General features: G+C 39.5%; 1 protein-coding gene and 1 long non-coding RNA gene across 4 annotated transcripts in view; one reads left to right on the top strand and one right to left on the bottom strand.

Moving 5' to 3' along the window:
• Positions 1-1252: 1252 nt before the first annotated feature.
• LOC123638593 overlaps positions 1253-14082 on the top strand; it is a 36902-nt gene continuing 24072 nt past the window's right edge. For 2 of the 3 annotated variants that reach the window (XR_006735406.1, XR_006735407.1), the window contains exon 1: positions 1253-1436. This is a non-coding gene — a long non-coding RNA (uncharacterized LOC123638593). Of the gene's footprint in view, positions 1441-14082 lie in introns of all 3 variants that reach the window. The other variant, XR_006735408.1, reaches the window with a different exon arrangement.
• SPATA5 (spermatogenesis associated 5) overlaps positions 8871-14082 on the bottom strand; it is a 236264-nt gene continuing 231052 nt past the window's right edge. The window contains exon 16 of the mRNA XM_045552319.1: positions 8871-12861. Within this exon, the coding sequence (XP_045408275.1) occupies positions 12685-12861 (177 nt within the window). The 3' untranslated portion in view covers positions 8871-12684. The remainder of the gene's footprint in view (positions 12862-14082) is intronic.

The raw sequence follows: 14082 nt of genomic DNA on the forward strand, positions 1-14082 counted from the left end.
TGTACGTTGATATTATGGGTTGAATTGTGTTCTCCTAAAAAAGATGTGTTGGAGCCCTAACCCCCAAGAACACAGAGTGTGACCTCATTTGGAGAAGCGTCTTTACAGAGGTAATCAAGTTAAAACAAAGGCATGAGGATGGGTCCTAATCCAGTCAGACCAGTATCTTATTAACAAAAGCAAATCTGGACACAGAGACAGCACAGAGGGAACAGGGGGCCGCAGGGAGGATACAGCCATCTACAGGTGACCAGTGAGCCCGGGGCAGAGCCTTCCCTCCCGGCCCAGAAGGACAAACCCTGTCCACACTTTGACTTTGGACTTGGAGCCTCCAGAACTGTGAGACAATGAGTATCTGTTGTTCAGGCCACCTAGTTTAATGGTACTTTGTCATTTTCATGTTTCATTGGATTAATCATGATCCCTGACTCATGACACATTGTCATCATTGGACTATGAATGTTCAGCTTATATTTAGTTATTTACTTATTTTTAATAATATAATACACATCTGCACGCCCAGCTCCCCAAACAAAAACAGAACTGGAAACTCACATCTAATGACACATTCCTTCTGACCAACCTCAGCCCATCCTCCCCAACAGCATCCTGAACCCTGAACTCATCATTTCCTTGCTTTGCTGTCAATATAGTTTATTGCAGTCCTAAACTGCACGTATTTTTAAAAATTTTTAGTTACTTTAAACCGTATACAAGATATCGTGCACTACATACTGTGATGTGGAACTTTGTTTTTTACTTAACATAGTATTGCTAAGATCATCCATCTGGTTGCTGCAGTTCATTTGTTACGTCACTTTGCTATTTTGAAATGCAATTGTCATGCCTGCTTTTTAGACATATACTAATACATTCACATTCTTTTTCACTCTATTGTTTCTACTATTTTAGCAGAAAGGCCTGAGGGAGACTTGTCTTTCAGGAAGGAGTCGTCTCTGGGCCCCTGTGCCATGAGGACTTTTTGGGCTCCCAGCTGCAGGGCTCTTCCGGCCCCATCGCGACCCTCAGCGCTTCACCCCCGACAGCCACAAGGACTGACTTCTGAAAATGAAGCATTTCCCTTTGGTCACCAACCAAGAGGCTAGAACAGTAAGGTGACTCATGGTGCTCCCATTTCAAAGGGTGAGTAAAGGGAAACGTTCGTGTGAGTCAGAGTTTACCCAGTGGTTTTGAGTAAATAACCCCAAAATAGTCTTTTTCTCCCGGGGCTCGGGGATGAGAGCAGCGTGACGGCGCTTTCCTAAAGGAAGCAGCGTGGTCTGGGAGGGCACGGTGGCCCTGGCAAGCGACTGACATGGTGGCCGCCGGCGACGCCCCTCCTGCTTTGCGACCTTGGGAAGCCCCCGACTGCAGTGGCGCCTGGAGATACTCTAGTGCTAACTCTAACATCAGGGACTGCGCTGCCTGCCTCTTCCGTAGGTACAAACCCATTTCCATTTCTTACAGTGTCCAAGCCCATCGTTCCTCACTATTACGGGAGAAGTTTCGGGAAGCTGCGTCGGTGGCGGCTAGAGCCAGGCTGGGCCGTGGCGTTCGGTGTCCCGTCTGGGGCCGGCGAAGGCGGCTCAGGTTCCACATTCTTTCCGGGAGCCACAGGTTACTGTGTGCGCTCTTTGCTGCTTTTCTAAGGTCTACGTGAAGGAGGTTTTCAAAGTAGAAGATCGGAGAGTCGGAGATGGGATGGGAAGGAAGAGTGGAGAAAGTCTAACCAGTGCAAACATTAACATAAAATGACCTTTGTGCCACAAATTAGGGGTTGGGGGAAATGGCTTATTACGCAGCTGAGGTATTTGAAATGTAGAATTTGCTGGGCTGGCAGAGTAATCGCATTTATGCCGGGGAAAGTGTTCCCTGACATTAAAGGATTTATTTGTTTGCTAATCTGCTTCAGACTCCAGAGGGCTTGTTACAAAATCAGGGGGTGGAGAGGAAAGGACTAGAAAGAAGGGCGGCAGCAACAGGAGGCTGGGTCTCCTGCCCATTTCTGCTGTGAAGTTTATTAACCAAACGCCTCATAGGGACTTTGAAAACACTGGAGAATCCACTCCTTAAATACAACAGATACTACTTACAATATGGACAACGTAGAGGTTTTTTTTTTTTTTTTTTTACAAAGTTAATGTGATCATTCTCTGTAAATACATAAGCAAGAATATCTTCTGCTATTTCAAATTTAGGATTTAAAGTACTTTAAAGTACTTGTTTGAGAGAAAAGCAAATGAAATGTGTTTAGGTTTTTAACATGCTTCAATCTGCGCTACTAGATTTATTGGGAGCAATCACCAATAATTATTTTAATTTGGAGCAGTCCCCTTTCTTCCAGTTTTTTAAACCCCTTCCCCCCAAAATGCAAACAAACATTTGCCTTTACTGTTGCCTTTTCCCTCCTGGATGGACTACACAGTGCAATAGCCAAACATCCTCTTAATCTCTTTTTCAAAGACTATAACCTTCTTTTGGGGAAAGCAGTCATTTTGTTTTGTGCCACAGCACCTTGACAATGCCGAGAAAACATAATCCTTTACTTACAATAGAATCTCGGATTTGCTGTTCCATTACCGGGTAGCTGAAGCATTTGTATTAAAAGACAGTTAAGCTTTTTTCAGCGAGGCATTTCCTTCCTTACCTTCCTCACAGAAAGTTCTGCTTTATTTTTAGTAATATCCTGGCTCCTGGTATTGTATTTGTGCACATAATCCCTTCACAATAATGCTTAGCGCTCTGGTGGCACCTTCTCTCCAAGGACCTCAAAGGCCTTTACAAACATTAATTAATTCTCACAGCACCCCCACGAGATGGGCAAGTATTCCATTCCAATTGGTATATTATTATCCCCATTTTGTGATTTTGCCAAAATTCTTTCGCCTACTTCCCCAGTGTGCTTTTTAATGGAATTCATCGTGAGTCCACTGGGGCTGGCCAGTTAAGTCCATAGTAAAGGAACAAACCAGCAATAAAAGAAACAAAAAAAAGAAGAATGTCAACTGTGATACAGTCATCCTTCAGAGATAATGCGGCTTCAGTTCCAGACCACAAGAAAGCTGATATCACAATAAAGTCACATGAATTTTTTGTTTTTCCAATGTATATATAAGTTACATTTATATTGTACTATAGTCTATTGTGTCTTAAAAGAACATATATACCTTAATTTAAAAATACTTTGTTGCTAAAAAATGCTACTAATCATTTTGCTGGTGGAGGGTCTTGCCCCAATGTTGGTGGCTGCTGACTGATCATGCTGGTGGTTGCTGAAGGTTTGAGAGGCTGTGGCAATTTCTTAAAATAAGACAACAATGAAGTTTACTGCATCAGTTGACTTACTCTTTTCATGAAAGATTTCTCTGTAGCATGTGATGCTGTTTGATAGCATTTTACCCACAGTAGAACTTCTTTCAAAATTAGAGTCAATTCTCTCAATCCTGCCACTGCTGTATCAACTAAGTTTAGGTAATGTCCTAAATTACATTTCTACAATGTTCACAGCATCTTCACCAGGAGTAGATTCAAGAGACCACACTTTCTTTGCTCATCCATAACAAGCAACTCTTTATCAGTTAAAGTTTTATTGTGAGATTCCAATTCAGTCACATCTTCACACTCCACTTCTAATTACAGTTACTTCCTCCACTGAAGTCTTGAATCCCTTAAAATCATCCATGAGAGTTGGAATGAACTTTTTCTAAACTGCTGTTCATGTTGCTATTTTGACCTCCTCCCATGAATCACAAATGTTCTTACTGGCACCTAGAATGATGAATCCTTTCCAGGTTTTCAATTTGCTTTGCCCTGGTCCATCAGAGGAATCACTATCTATGGGAGCTATAGCCTTACAAAATTTATTTCTTAAATCATAAGACTTCAAAGTCAAAATTACTCCTTGATCCATGGGCTGCAGAATCGATGTTGTGTTAGCAGGCATGAAAACAACATTCATCTCCTTGTACATCTCTGTCAGAGCTCTTGGGTGACCAGTTGTATTGTCAATGAGAAGTAATATTTTGAAAGGAATCTTTTTTCCTGAGCATTTCTCAACAGTGGGCTTAAAATATTCAATCAACCATGCTGTAAACAGATGTGCTGTCTCTCAGGTTCTGTTGTCCCATTTATGGAGCACAGACAGAGTAGATTTATCATAATCCTTAAGGGCCCGAGGATTTTCAGAATGGTAAATGAACGTTGGCTTCACCTTAAAGTCACCAGCTGCATTAGCCCTAACAAGAGAGTCAGCCTGTCCTTTGAAGCTTCGAAGGCAGGCACTCACTTTTCCTTCCTAGCTATGAAGGTCCTAGATGACATCTTTTTCCAATAGAGAGCTGTTTCGTCCACATCACCTTCATCAATGATCTTAGCCAGATCTTCTGGAGAACTTGCTGCAGCTTCTCCATCAGCACTTGCTGCTTCACCTTGCACTTTTATGTTATGAGGATGGCTTCTTTCCTTCAACCTCATGAACCAACCTCTGCTAGCTTCAGACTTTTCTTCTGCAGCTTCCTCATCTCTCTCAGTCTTCATGGAGCTGAAGAGAATTAGCTTCTTGCTCTGGATTAGGCTTTGGCTGAAAGGAATGTTGTGGCTGGTCTGATCTTCTATCCAGACAACTAAACCTTTCTCCATTATCAGCAATAAGGCTGTTTCACTTTCTTATATTCATGTGTTCACTGGAGTAGCTCTTTTAATTTCCTTTAAGAACTTTTCCTTTGTATTTACCACTTGGCTGTTTGGTACAAGAGGCTCAACTTTTGGCCTGTCTTGGCTTTTAACATGCCTTCCCCACTAAGCTTAATCATTTCTAGTTTTTGATTTAAGTTAGAGACTCCCTTTCACTTGAACACTTGGAAGTCATTGTAGGGTTATTCATTGGCCTAATTTCAATATTGTTGTGTCTCAGGGAACAGGGAGGCCCAAGGAGAGGGAGAGAGACAGGGGCCAGTCTGTCAGAACACACAGCATTTGACTAAGTTCGCTGTTTTGTATGGGTATGGTTTGTGCCACCTCAAAACAATTACAATAGTAACATCTAAGATCCCTGATTCCGGACCATCATAACAGATACAACAATGAAAAAGTTTGAAACATTGAGAGAATTACCAAAATATGACACAGCAACATGTGCTGTTGGAAAAATGGCGCCAATAGACTTGCTCAATGCAGGGTCACCACAAACCTTCAATTTGTAAAAAACACAATATCTGCAAAGTACAATAAAATGAGGTTCGCCTGTGTACATAAAGCCTGACAGCACAGCAGGTAGTGGGGAGTGCAAAGATCTTCCTCATCGCAAGACCTCCACTGACACACCAGTGAAAGGGAGAGAAGAATGGGGGTGTGTGGACCTTCCTGTTCACTGAAACCAGAGGAGAAACCTGACACTGGGTGACAGTGACAGACAGTTTCTGCCCAGAGAGTTGGACAAACTCCCTTGCTTCTCCTGGACGATTTCCAGGGCTGGTGGGCTCTGTGATGATGGACTATAATCTACCCCAAGAGGGGGAAAAGTACAGAGTACCCCAGAAGCCACTGGAAAAATCCTTACTGTTCACCGAGTTAATACAACCCGGCTCTGTGCTATAACTTTGTTGTAATATTTTTTCAGGTACACCAACTTCTTGTGAGAAAATCTTCCAAACATCTTAACATTTAAAAAAAGTTACAACCTTTGTGACTTTCAAAGTGTTTAAAAACGTGTGCATATCTTTCTGTATCTATTTGAAGGATGTCCCCTACTCCTAGCTCTGACTAGTTATTTATTGCTAAAATGGGAGCAATGTGGATGGGTACAGCGGTGAATCGTTAAAGGTGAACCAGGGAGCCACAGGACCTGCTTCTCTCTTGACTGAACCTCCGGAGGTCAGGCCAGTTGAAGTGGCAAACCATTGCCCCTTGACTCTCAGCTCGTGGGCTCTTTTGCATTCACTCAGTCACTCTCACCAAGTTTTCTGGAGAATTCTTACTGGAAAATTAAGTGAAGGAGGCAAGGCCCAGAAGGTCACAAAAGGTTTTTGTGGAAATATATAAAGAAAAAAAGGATGTGATGTTTTCTAATTTGGTGTAGAGGCCAAATGATTCTCCTTCATTTAAATGGAAATTGGGGTTGAAATTTGATACTGGTTTTAGGCTTCTCTATACATTTAAAGTAAAATTCAGGAAAACTATAAAATGATATGGTTTTGAGATAAAATATAAGAATTTGGCCAGGCGCGGTGGCCTAGCACTCTGGGAGGCCGAGGTGGGTGGATCGCTCGAGGTCAGGAGTTCGAGACCAGCCTGAGCAAGAGCGAGACCCCGTCTCTACTAAAAATAGAAAGAAATTATCTGGCCAACTAAAAATATATATAGAAAAAATTAGCCGGGCATGGTGGCGCATGCCTGTAGTCCCAGCTACTCAGGAGGCTGAGGCAGTAGGATCGCTTAAGCCCAGGAGTTTGAGGTTGCTGTGAGCTAGGCTGACGCCACGGCACTCACTCTAGCCTGGGCAACAGAGCGAGACTCTGTCTCAAAAAAAAAAAAAAAAAAGAATTTGCTCAATGACAGGAAATTCTTTGTGCTCTAATTTCCTGACCACTGACCTCAGCAGGCCCTGAGTGCTGCACAACCATCTTCCTGCACATTTATGGGCCATTTACTCTCTTTTCTCAAACCTCCAAATCCTCCTCTTTCACGTCCATACTCAGTTGAGAGCTGTGCTTCCTATTTCATTGAGAAAAAGTCCTGAGTTGCCACCAACTCTCTCCATCTACTGCTCCAGGACCATCTATGCTACCTTTCCCTCTGTGCCCATGGAGAACCTCTTTGTGTGCCCATCTAAGGTCATGCCCACCCCAGGCCCTGGACCCTGTCATCTTTCCTGTCTCTGCCACTTACTAGGTCTGGATTCCTTTGTCTTCATTACAACACCAGGAAAGCTCTGGCATCTGAGCTGCATTAAACATAGGTCACTGTTGAGCCTAAGTTTCAGACAACCAACCAAGTGAATTCCATAGTACTTATGATCTTTTACGCAAAAACCAAACTGATGATGGACATCCTACAGAGAGGAAAGAGATGCTTTTGGGTAAAAAAAAAAAATGCCATGAAGTTAGAAACAGAAGAAGCTCTGTAAACCATAGAACTCAGTACGAGACACTGGCTTCTCACTGCAAACTGGATAAAGTCTAAACTTTCAGCATGTTTAGCAAATGTTGGAGACACTTTGGGATTGGTGGGAAATGAAGTTGTAAAATTATGGTAGAACAAGCTTATATAACTTACTTCCAAGTCTAAATATTGTTGAGTATATTTTTGTTTCTTTTTATTATTTATTTGAGACAGAGTCTAACTCTGTCACCTGGGCTAGAGTACAGTGGCATCATTGCAGCTCACTGCAACCTCCCCAATCTCCTGGGCTCAAGCAATCCCCTTGTCTCAGCCTCCCAAGCAGCTGGGACTACAGGTGTGTGCCACCACACCCGGCTAATTTTTTCTCTTTCTGGTAGAGATGGGGTCTTCCTCTTGCTCAGGCTGGTCTCTCTTGAGCTCAAGCAATCCTCTTGCCTCAGCCTCCCAGAGTGCTGGGATTATAAGCATGAGCCACCGCACCTGGCCTCTTTGTTTGTTTCTAATTTGTTTTATGTCATGAGAACCTTCAGAAAAGGTTTTGACCATGTAGATTTTAGAGGCAATTTTTTTTTTTTTTTTTTTTTTTTTTTTTTGAGACAGAGTCTCACTTTGTTGCCCGGGCTAGAGTAAGTGGTGTGGCATCAGCCCAGCTCACAGCAACCTCAAATTCCTGGGCTTAAGCGATCCTACTGCCTCAGCCTCCCGAGTAGCTGGGACTACAGGCATGCGCCACCATACCCGGCTAATTTTTCTATATATATTTTTAGTTGTCCAGATAATTTTTTTATTTCCATTTTTAGTAGAGACGGGGTCTCGCTCAGGCTGGTCTCAAACTCCTGACCTCGAGCGATCCACCCACCTTGGCCTCCCAGAGGGCTAGGATTACAGGCGTGAGCCACTGCGCCCAGCCTAGAGGCAATATTTGAACAACTGATTAATGTAGGAAATGAAGTTCTTTCCTATGATAAAAGGGCATTTTTTAAAAAAATGAGAAATGGATGTTGAATTCCATTACTGATTTATTGTTTTCTACTTTGATATATTAATATGTTATATTATTATTTAGTTTTGAGTATTAATTTTTTAGGTACTTCTTTTAAAGATTTTGATATGTATCTAGTGAAAGGGGAGTTAGCACTATGTTAGTCCTAACAAGCAATGGAAAACTTCCTTTTCTTTTATGCTCTGAAACAGTTTAAATAGAATAACAATGATTGGGTTGAAGATCTGAACAAATTTTTGCATATAAAACCATCCATGCTTTGAGAAGTAGCTACGTGAAAATCAACAATTTCACCAGGGCTTTCACATTTATTAGCATAGATATATAAAACTTATTTCTTTTATAAATTTAGTTCCTTTTTTCTAATTTTTTAATTTGTGGTTTTGCTGTCTTTTAAAGAACAAGCTAGATAATCTACAGGTTTCCAATTGCTGCTATAACAGTGTGATACTTAACCATCACTGCAGAAATGTTTCTCACTAAATCTTGAAAGAGGAGTATACAAATTTACTACTGTTATATATTTGATAAAGACATTAGGTAAAAAGCCTATCCATGCACACAACTATTATAATAAAAACCCAAGGAAGGCAGGCAAATAAACCTGTAGCATTAAAATTTCTATGTGGACCTCATTTGGAAACCAGTGTTAATGTAAACCATACGTGATTTGAAAGGGTACTTTGGTGTGTGCTTATTTTTAAAGGAAGTCTTCAGGGAAACATGACAAAACAAGCCAAGATTCTAATAACCTCACATTCAGGAACTTTATTAACAACAGATAAAGGAAATAATTTTATTCTATCTCTACAGCAACTTTTCTGTAGCCTCCAAATTAAGATAAATTAAACATAAGCTTGTTTGGTTCTTCTATAAATTCAATCATTTTTCAAAAATGAAAGACCTATACATTATTTGTAAAACTTGTTTGACACATTAGAAATAAGACAACTAAGTATTTTTCAAGCTAAGTTAGGGCACTTTCTTGGCTATGAAGAAATAAAAGTTAGAAGCCATTCTGCTAAGTTTCATTGTTAGAAGAAAAAATTAACTATACCATTCAAACCAAAATCTCCAGGAACTCTGAAAAGACATGTCAATGTGAACATCCTTGAAATTCCCAAAGAATCTAGACCAAAGGCAAACTTTTGAGCAAACAGACGCCAAAAAGGAAATTGTCTTCCTAAGACAGGAAGCCACTCATTTTCTTTCCTCACTGAACTTAAATTTTCCATGAACTATACCATGTATTCTGTCTCAAGCAAACCCAAATAATAGGATCATACACTCTGTTAAATCCATAAACATAAGACTTTGGAATTAGAAGTAACACCCTCATGGAGATGAAGCTGGAGTAAACTGTTATTAGCGACACCTGACCTGCTCTTTTGTGTGACTCAGATTTTCACAGCTACTGTTGGAAAAAGGGTACAAACTTCAAATAAAGGAAAAGCATGCCCTTCCAAGGGTAATAATTGGTTATCTGGAGATATAAATAATTGGTTTATGACAGATTAAAGATGTAGTGCTCTAAAATATTTTTAAATTCTTAACTTCTAACGCCTTTGAAGTACTACAATGCTATGGAAACAGATGTCTTACTCCCATATTTAATGTCTCCCATGCTGTGAGGATATGGGAGTATCACCTACACACTAACTTGCATCAACAATTTTCTCTCAACTTGTTTCCTGGGTCCTAAAAGCTTGATCTCTTATTTGACTTCTTGTATTTTATTCCATCAGACACAACACTCCTGATTTTCCAAACACACGGGGTTGTGGGTACTGTGGAATACATCGAAGTCCATGGAATTGAGCTGAATGATACGATTATGTTGGTTCGAGGCCCATCTTTAAAAAATTGCCATGAAATACTTAGGTATACAAAATGTGTAGACTATATTAAATCAGCATCTGTATTGCCATTGCCCAGCTAAAGATATGAAACATTACTGATACAATTGAAGTGCCCCAACTTTTCTCCTCTGTGGAAATTCCTCCCCAGTATTTGGTGCTTTTCTTTCTCATTCATGTAGTCTTTCACTACAAGTCCCCATAAACAGTGCATATTACTTTTCATTCTTTAAACTTTAAATAATTATCATGGTTTTCTAAGACATGCCTTTTTTTGCTCAATTTTGTTTCTGAGTTTCATCCCTGTTTTTCATGTAGCTCTAATTATTTTTTTATTGCCATAGTATACCATTGTATGACTATTCCATATAAATCCATTCTCTTACTGATGAATATTTAGATTTCCAAGTTCTTATGACTTACAAATAATGGTGCTATGAACTTTCTTATTCATTATCTCATTGTACAGATGTGATACTTGCTCTGGGATATGCACCTAAGAGGATTGTTGGATTATAAGGTCTTCAATGTTACTAGCTATGCCAAATGCTTTACAAAGTGGTTGTACAAATTTATGCTCCCACCAGCAGACATAAAGCCCCACTGCTCTGCATCCTCTGGGATTACAAGTTCTTTATAAGCAGAGTTTTAGCTGTTGGAACCCTCTGTGGCTGAGATGAGGCTATTCCTCTAACTAGTACAACTTCTAGTCACCCCACGGATATTTCTAGATTGGGGCCATGTTTCTATGTCAACTTCTAGGTTTTGCGGTTCTAAGAATTTGAAGGTAGTGTGAATTCAAACCTCGAAGCCATGGACAGTTTAAGCCCACAATCAGAATTCATAGAGGGGCCTCTTATTTATTTATTTAATTTTATTTTAGGTTCCTTGTGGTCTTCCTGGCCGGCAAGAGAATTTCTTTTCTAGTCTACCTTACACTGAGGGTGTTGGTCATTGAAGATCTGGGCGTTATGTGTGAGGTTCAATTATAACCTCATATGTCATATGTGCTGAAGGCTTTGAGTGGCCATTAATGTCCGAACTCCTTGTTGACAGAGATTGTTACCCTCCTGCCCAGCCCCCAGCTCAGAGCCCCAGGGTCTCAGTGTCATTTCAGCTTACCCTCTGGTTTTCATTTTATTGGGAATGAGATTTCTTTCATTTTCTTGTTTAGGCCCTTGGGGATAAGTTTTTCTCTTATTTTCTTGTGCCCTCAGCCATCCATTTAATAGGGAAGAAGTTAAGCTCCTCTATTTTCATATTTCTTTTAATAACTAAAGGGAAAATGAAAAGCAAGAAGGTAATTTTGAGGTTTATTTATTTATTTAATACTTTTGAGGTATATTTATTTATTTCAGTGTGTAAGCCTTATTTTCTACACCAGCAGTGTCCAACAGAACTTTCTGAATGATGGAAATATTCTATAATCTATTCTGTCAAGTATGGTAGACCCTTGTCACATATGGCTATTGAGCATTTGAAATGTGGCTAACATGTCTGATAAACTAAAATTTTAATAGTATTTAATTTTAATTAATTTAAATAGCCATGTGTAATTAGTGGTTATTATATTTCACAACATAGTTCTAAATAGTAATATTCTTAGTCCTTTGGGTGATTTATTTCTGATAGCCACAGGATGAAACAGTTGAGATGTGACTTCAGAATATCTGTCACCACAAAACTGTATAGCCATTATTTTGATAATCAGGTATTTCTTATCTGACCTGTCTTTCCGGGGATTTTCAAAGATCCATAGTGACCAAGTTTAAGTGAGCATTCTTTCCACTGCCAGCGTCTGATCTGAAAGTCAGAAAATCACTGTCCAAAAGCTTTTTCAAGGGTTATTTATAGAGTATTAAAGTGTCAAGAAATCCTAAGGTAAAATAGGTAGGAGTATAAATACACGTATTTAGAATGCAACATAAGATGATATGATTAAGAGTATAATTTGGTTTACCTTTGAACTGAAAAGTTTACTGGTAACCTGAAAATATGTATGAGTTAAAACACGAACACTTCATATGATTTATTTCTAGCACTTCATGGAAAAAACCATGCCTACTGCTCTAGGCTTAGACTGGGCTTACATTTGTAATTTTTTAAACTTTCAAAGGGCATTGTATTATATGAAATAACTCTTAAGTTTAAGAACTTCTTATCATAGGTACAGGTTAAGAAAGCTAAAGTGAAAATGCGGGTGTGAACTATAATGAAAACACATATTTGGAAACAAGGCCCCATAAGCCTGGCTGGCACATTTGGTCGTATCATCAGCTGGCCTTCCAAAATAAAACAGTGAGTATTTTTCACTATGCATTTCTCCATATACATCTTCTATGTTCTTGTATAAAATTGATGCCCACAGGTTTGGCATTTAGGAGGACACTGAAACAGATTCTAAAGTAACGGAATCGTTTCATGGGATGAATAGACCAGGTCAAAAATGAAAAAGCTAAACATTTGCTTTTTAAAACTTACCACACATTTCCAGATAAAAGTGATTTAAACTCATGCCCTGAGTCTGAACCATGTACACATATACTTCAAAATATCTATAACAACTGAAGCCCCTCAATTCTCGTGAACATATTTCAGACATTTTGCCTATTAAAGATTTTTCTGAACATTCTCAAGACAAAAATTTTAAAAAGAAACAAATTTCCTCTGAAAAGGATTTTTTGCATAATGAACATCTATATTTTCTTAGAGTGTATGTAGCCCACTCTTCTCTTGATAATCTTCATAAAAACGTCTCAGTGACTCAGGAATCCTAGGTGTCACAGTGCTCAAGGCTCGAGTGAAATGCTTTTTCATAATGCGGTTGGCTTGAATGTTTTCTTCTAGAGCCAGAAGAGCTGCCTCTCTACAGACGGCTATAATCTGAAAAGAAAAAGAAAAAAAAAAAAAAAAGAAACCCAAATAAAAGGAGAGAGAAAACAATCACTATTCTTTTTTAGAAACACATTATTTCAAATATTCATCTGTGGTAACTTCTACAACTATAAGCACATTGCTAAAATTTATCTGTAAAAGTTGGTCCACATTAAGTTTTCAAAAGAATAAAAAGTAATCATATACACAGCTTTCTGTTCTTTCCTTCATTCCAAAACAATGTATTAAGTACTCGGAACCAGGAGTGCAAAAAGATGTATAAGACGTAGCATTTGCTCTTAATTGTAAAGGTAGACAGACGCACATGCACATACTTTTAATTTTAATACAGGATGGCAAAGGATTAGTGTGTATGTATGGTGGGGGGAGGTAGGAACCAAGTTATAAGGGAGAGCAGAGGAGGAAGATTCTCTGGTACAGAGTGAGGTCCGGTACCAGAGACCTGTACCAACCATCAGCACACCTTGTCATAGCATAGAATTTCCACATTCTTGTCAATCCTTGATGTATTACTAACATGTAAAAGCATTTCTTTATGTGTATCTCTTTAACGAGTTCTTAAATCTTAGGAATATCGATAGGGTTGTCAACGTTTACTTTGAAGAGCTGCATTAGAACTGAGAAGCAAATTCTGTTTACTCAGCGAGGAAAGCTGGAAGAATTGAAAAGAATCTGGGGAGGGGGTGGAATGGATGCAGAGGGAGGGAGGAGAGATTAGGTGGTAGGAAAACGGAAGGGGAGGAAGGTTCAAGAAATGTGTTTTTAAGCTCTCTGGACTTCAGACAGCGGAAGCAGGCTGATGCCAGTGTCATTCTAAAGACACATTACTGTGGTGAAAAGAGCTTGTGGGATGAAAAGAGATATTGTGATTTTCAGGGCAACAGGGAAAACAGTGACTGATATTGACTGCGCCCTTATATCGGTAAATGAAAGGGCCAGCTGAAACACATTTGTCCAGCCATTCAGCATATTTTCTCTGTTTGTTCACTTACTGAAAAGAGTTCCTCTACTTACGCTGGGCTAATGGCTGCCAAAGCAGTTTAGTAGCTTTCTAGGGGATTTAGCAGCATGTTTAGGGAGCTTTCAAAAAAACATGCATAGATTTAGATGGCTTTGTCAAATTACAATGTAACTATTAGTTCTGGGCTTCATTAATGAGCACTGAAGTTAACTATAGTGGTTATGCATGTTAATGCTTTTCCAAAAATA

Source organism: Lemur catta, chromosome 5 (genome assembly GCF_020740605.2).
Source record: "Lemur catta isolate mLemCat1 chromosome 5, mLemCat1.pri, whole genome shotgun sequence".
Taxonomy (NCBI): domain Eukaryota; kingdom Metazoa; phylum Chordata; class Mammalia; order Primates; family Lemuridae; genus Lemur; species Lemur catta.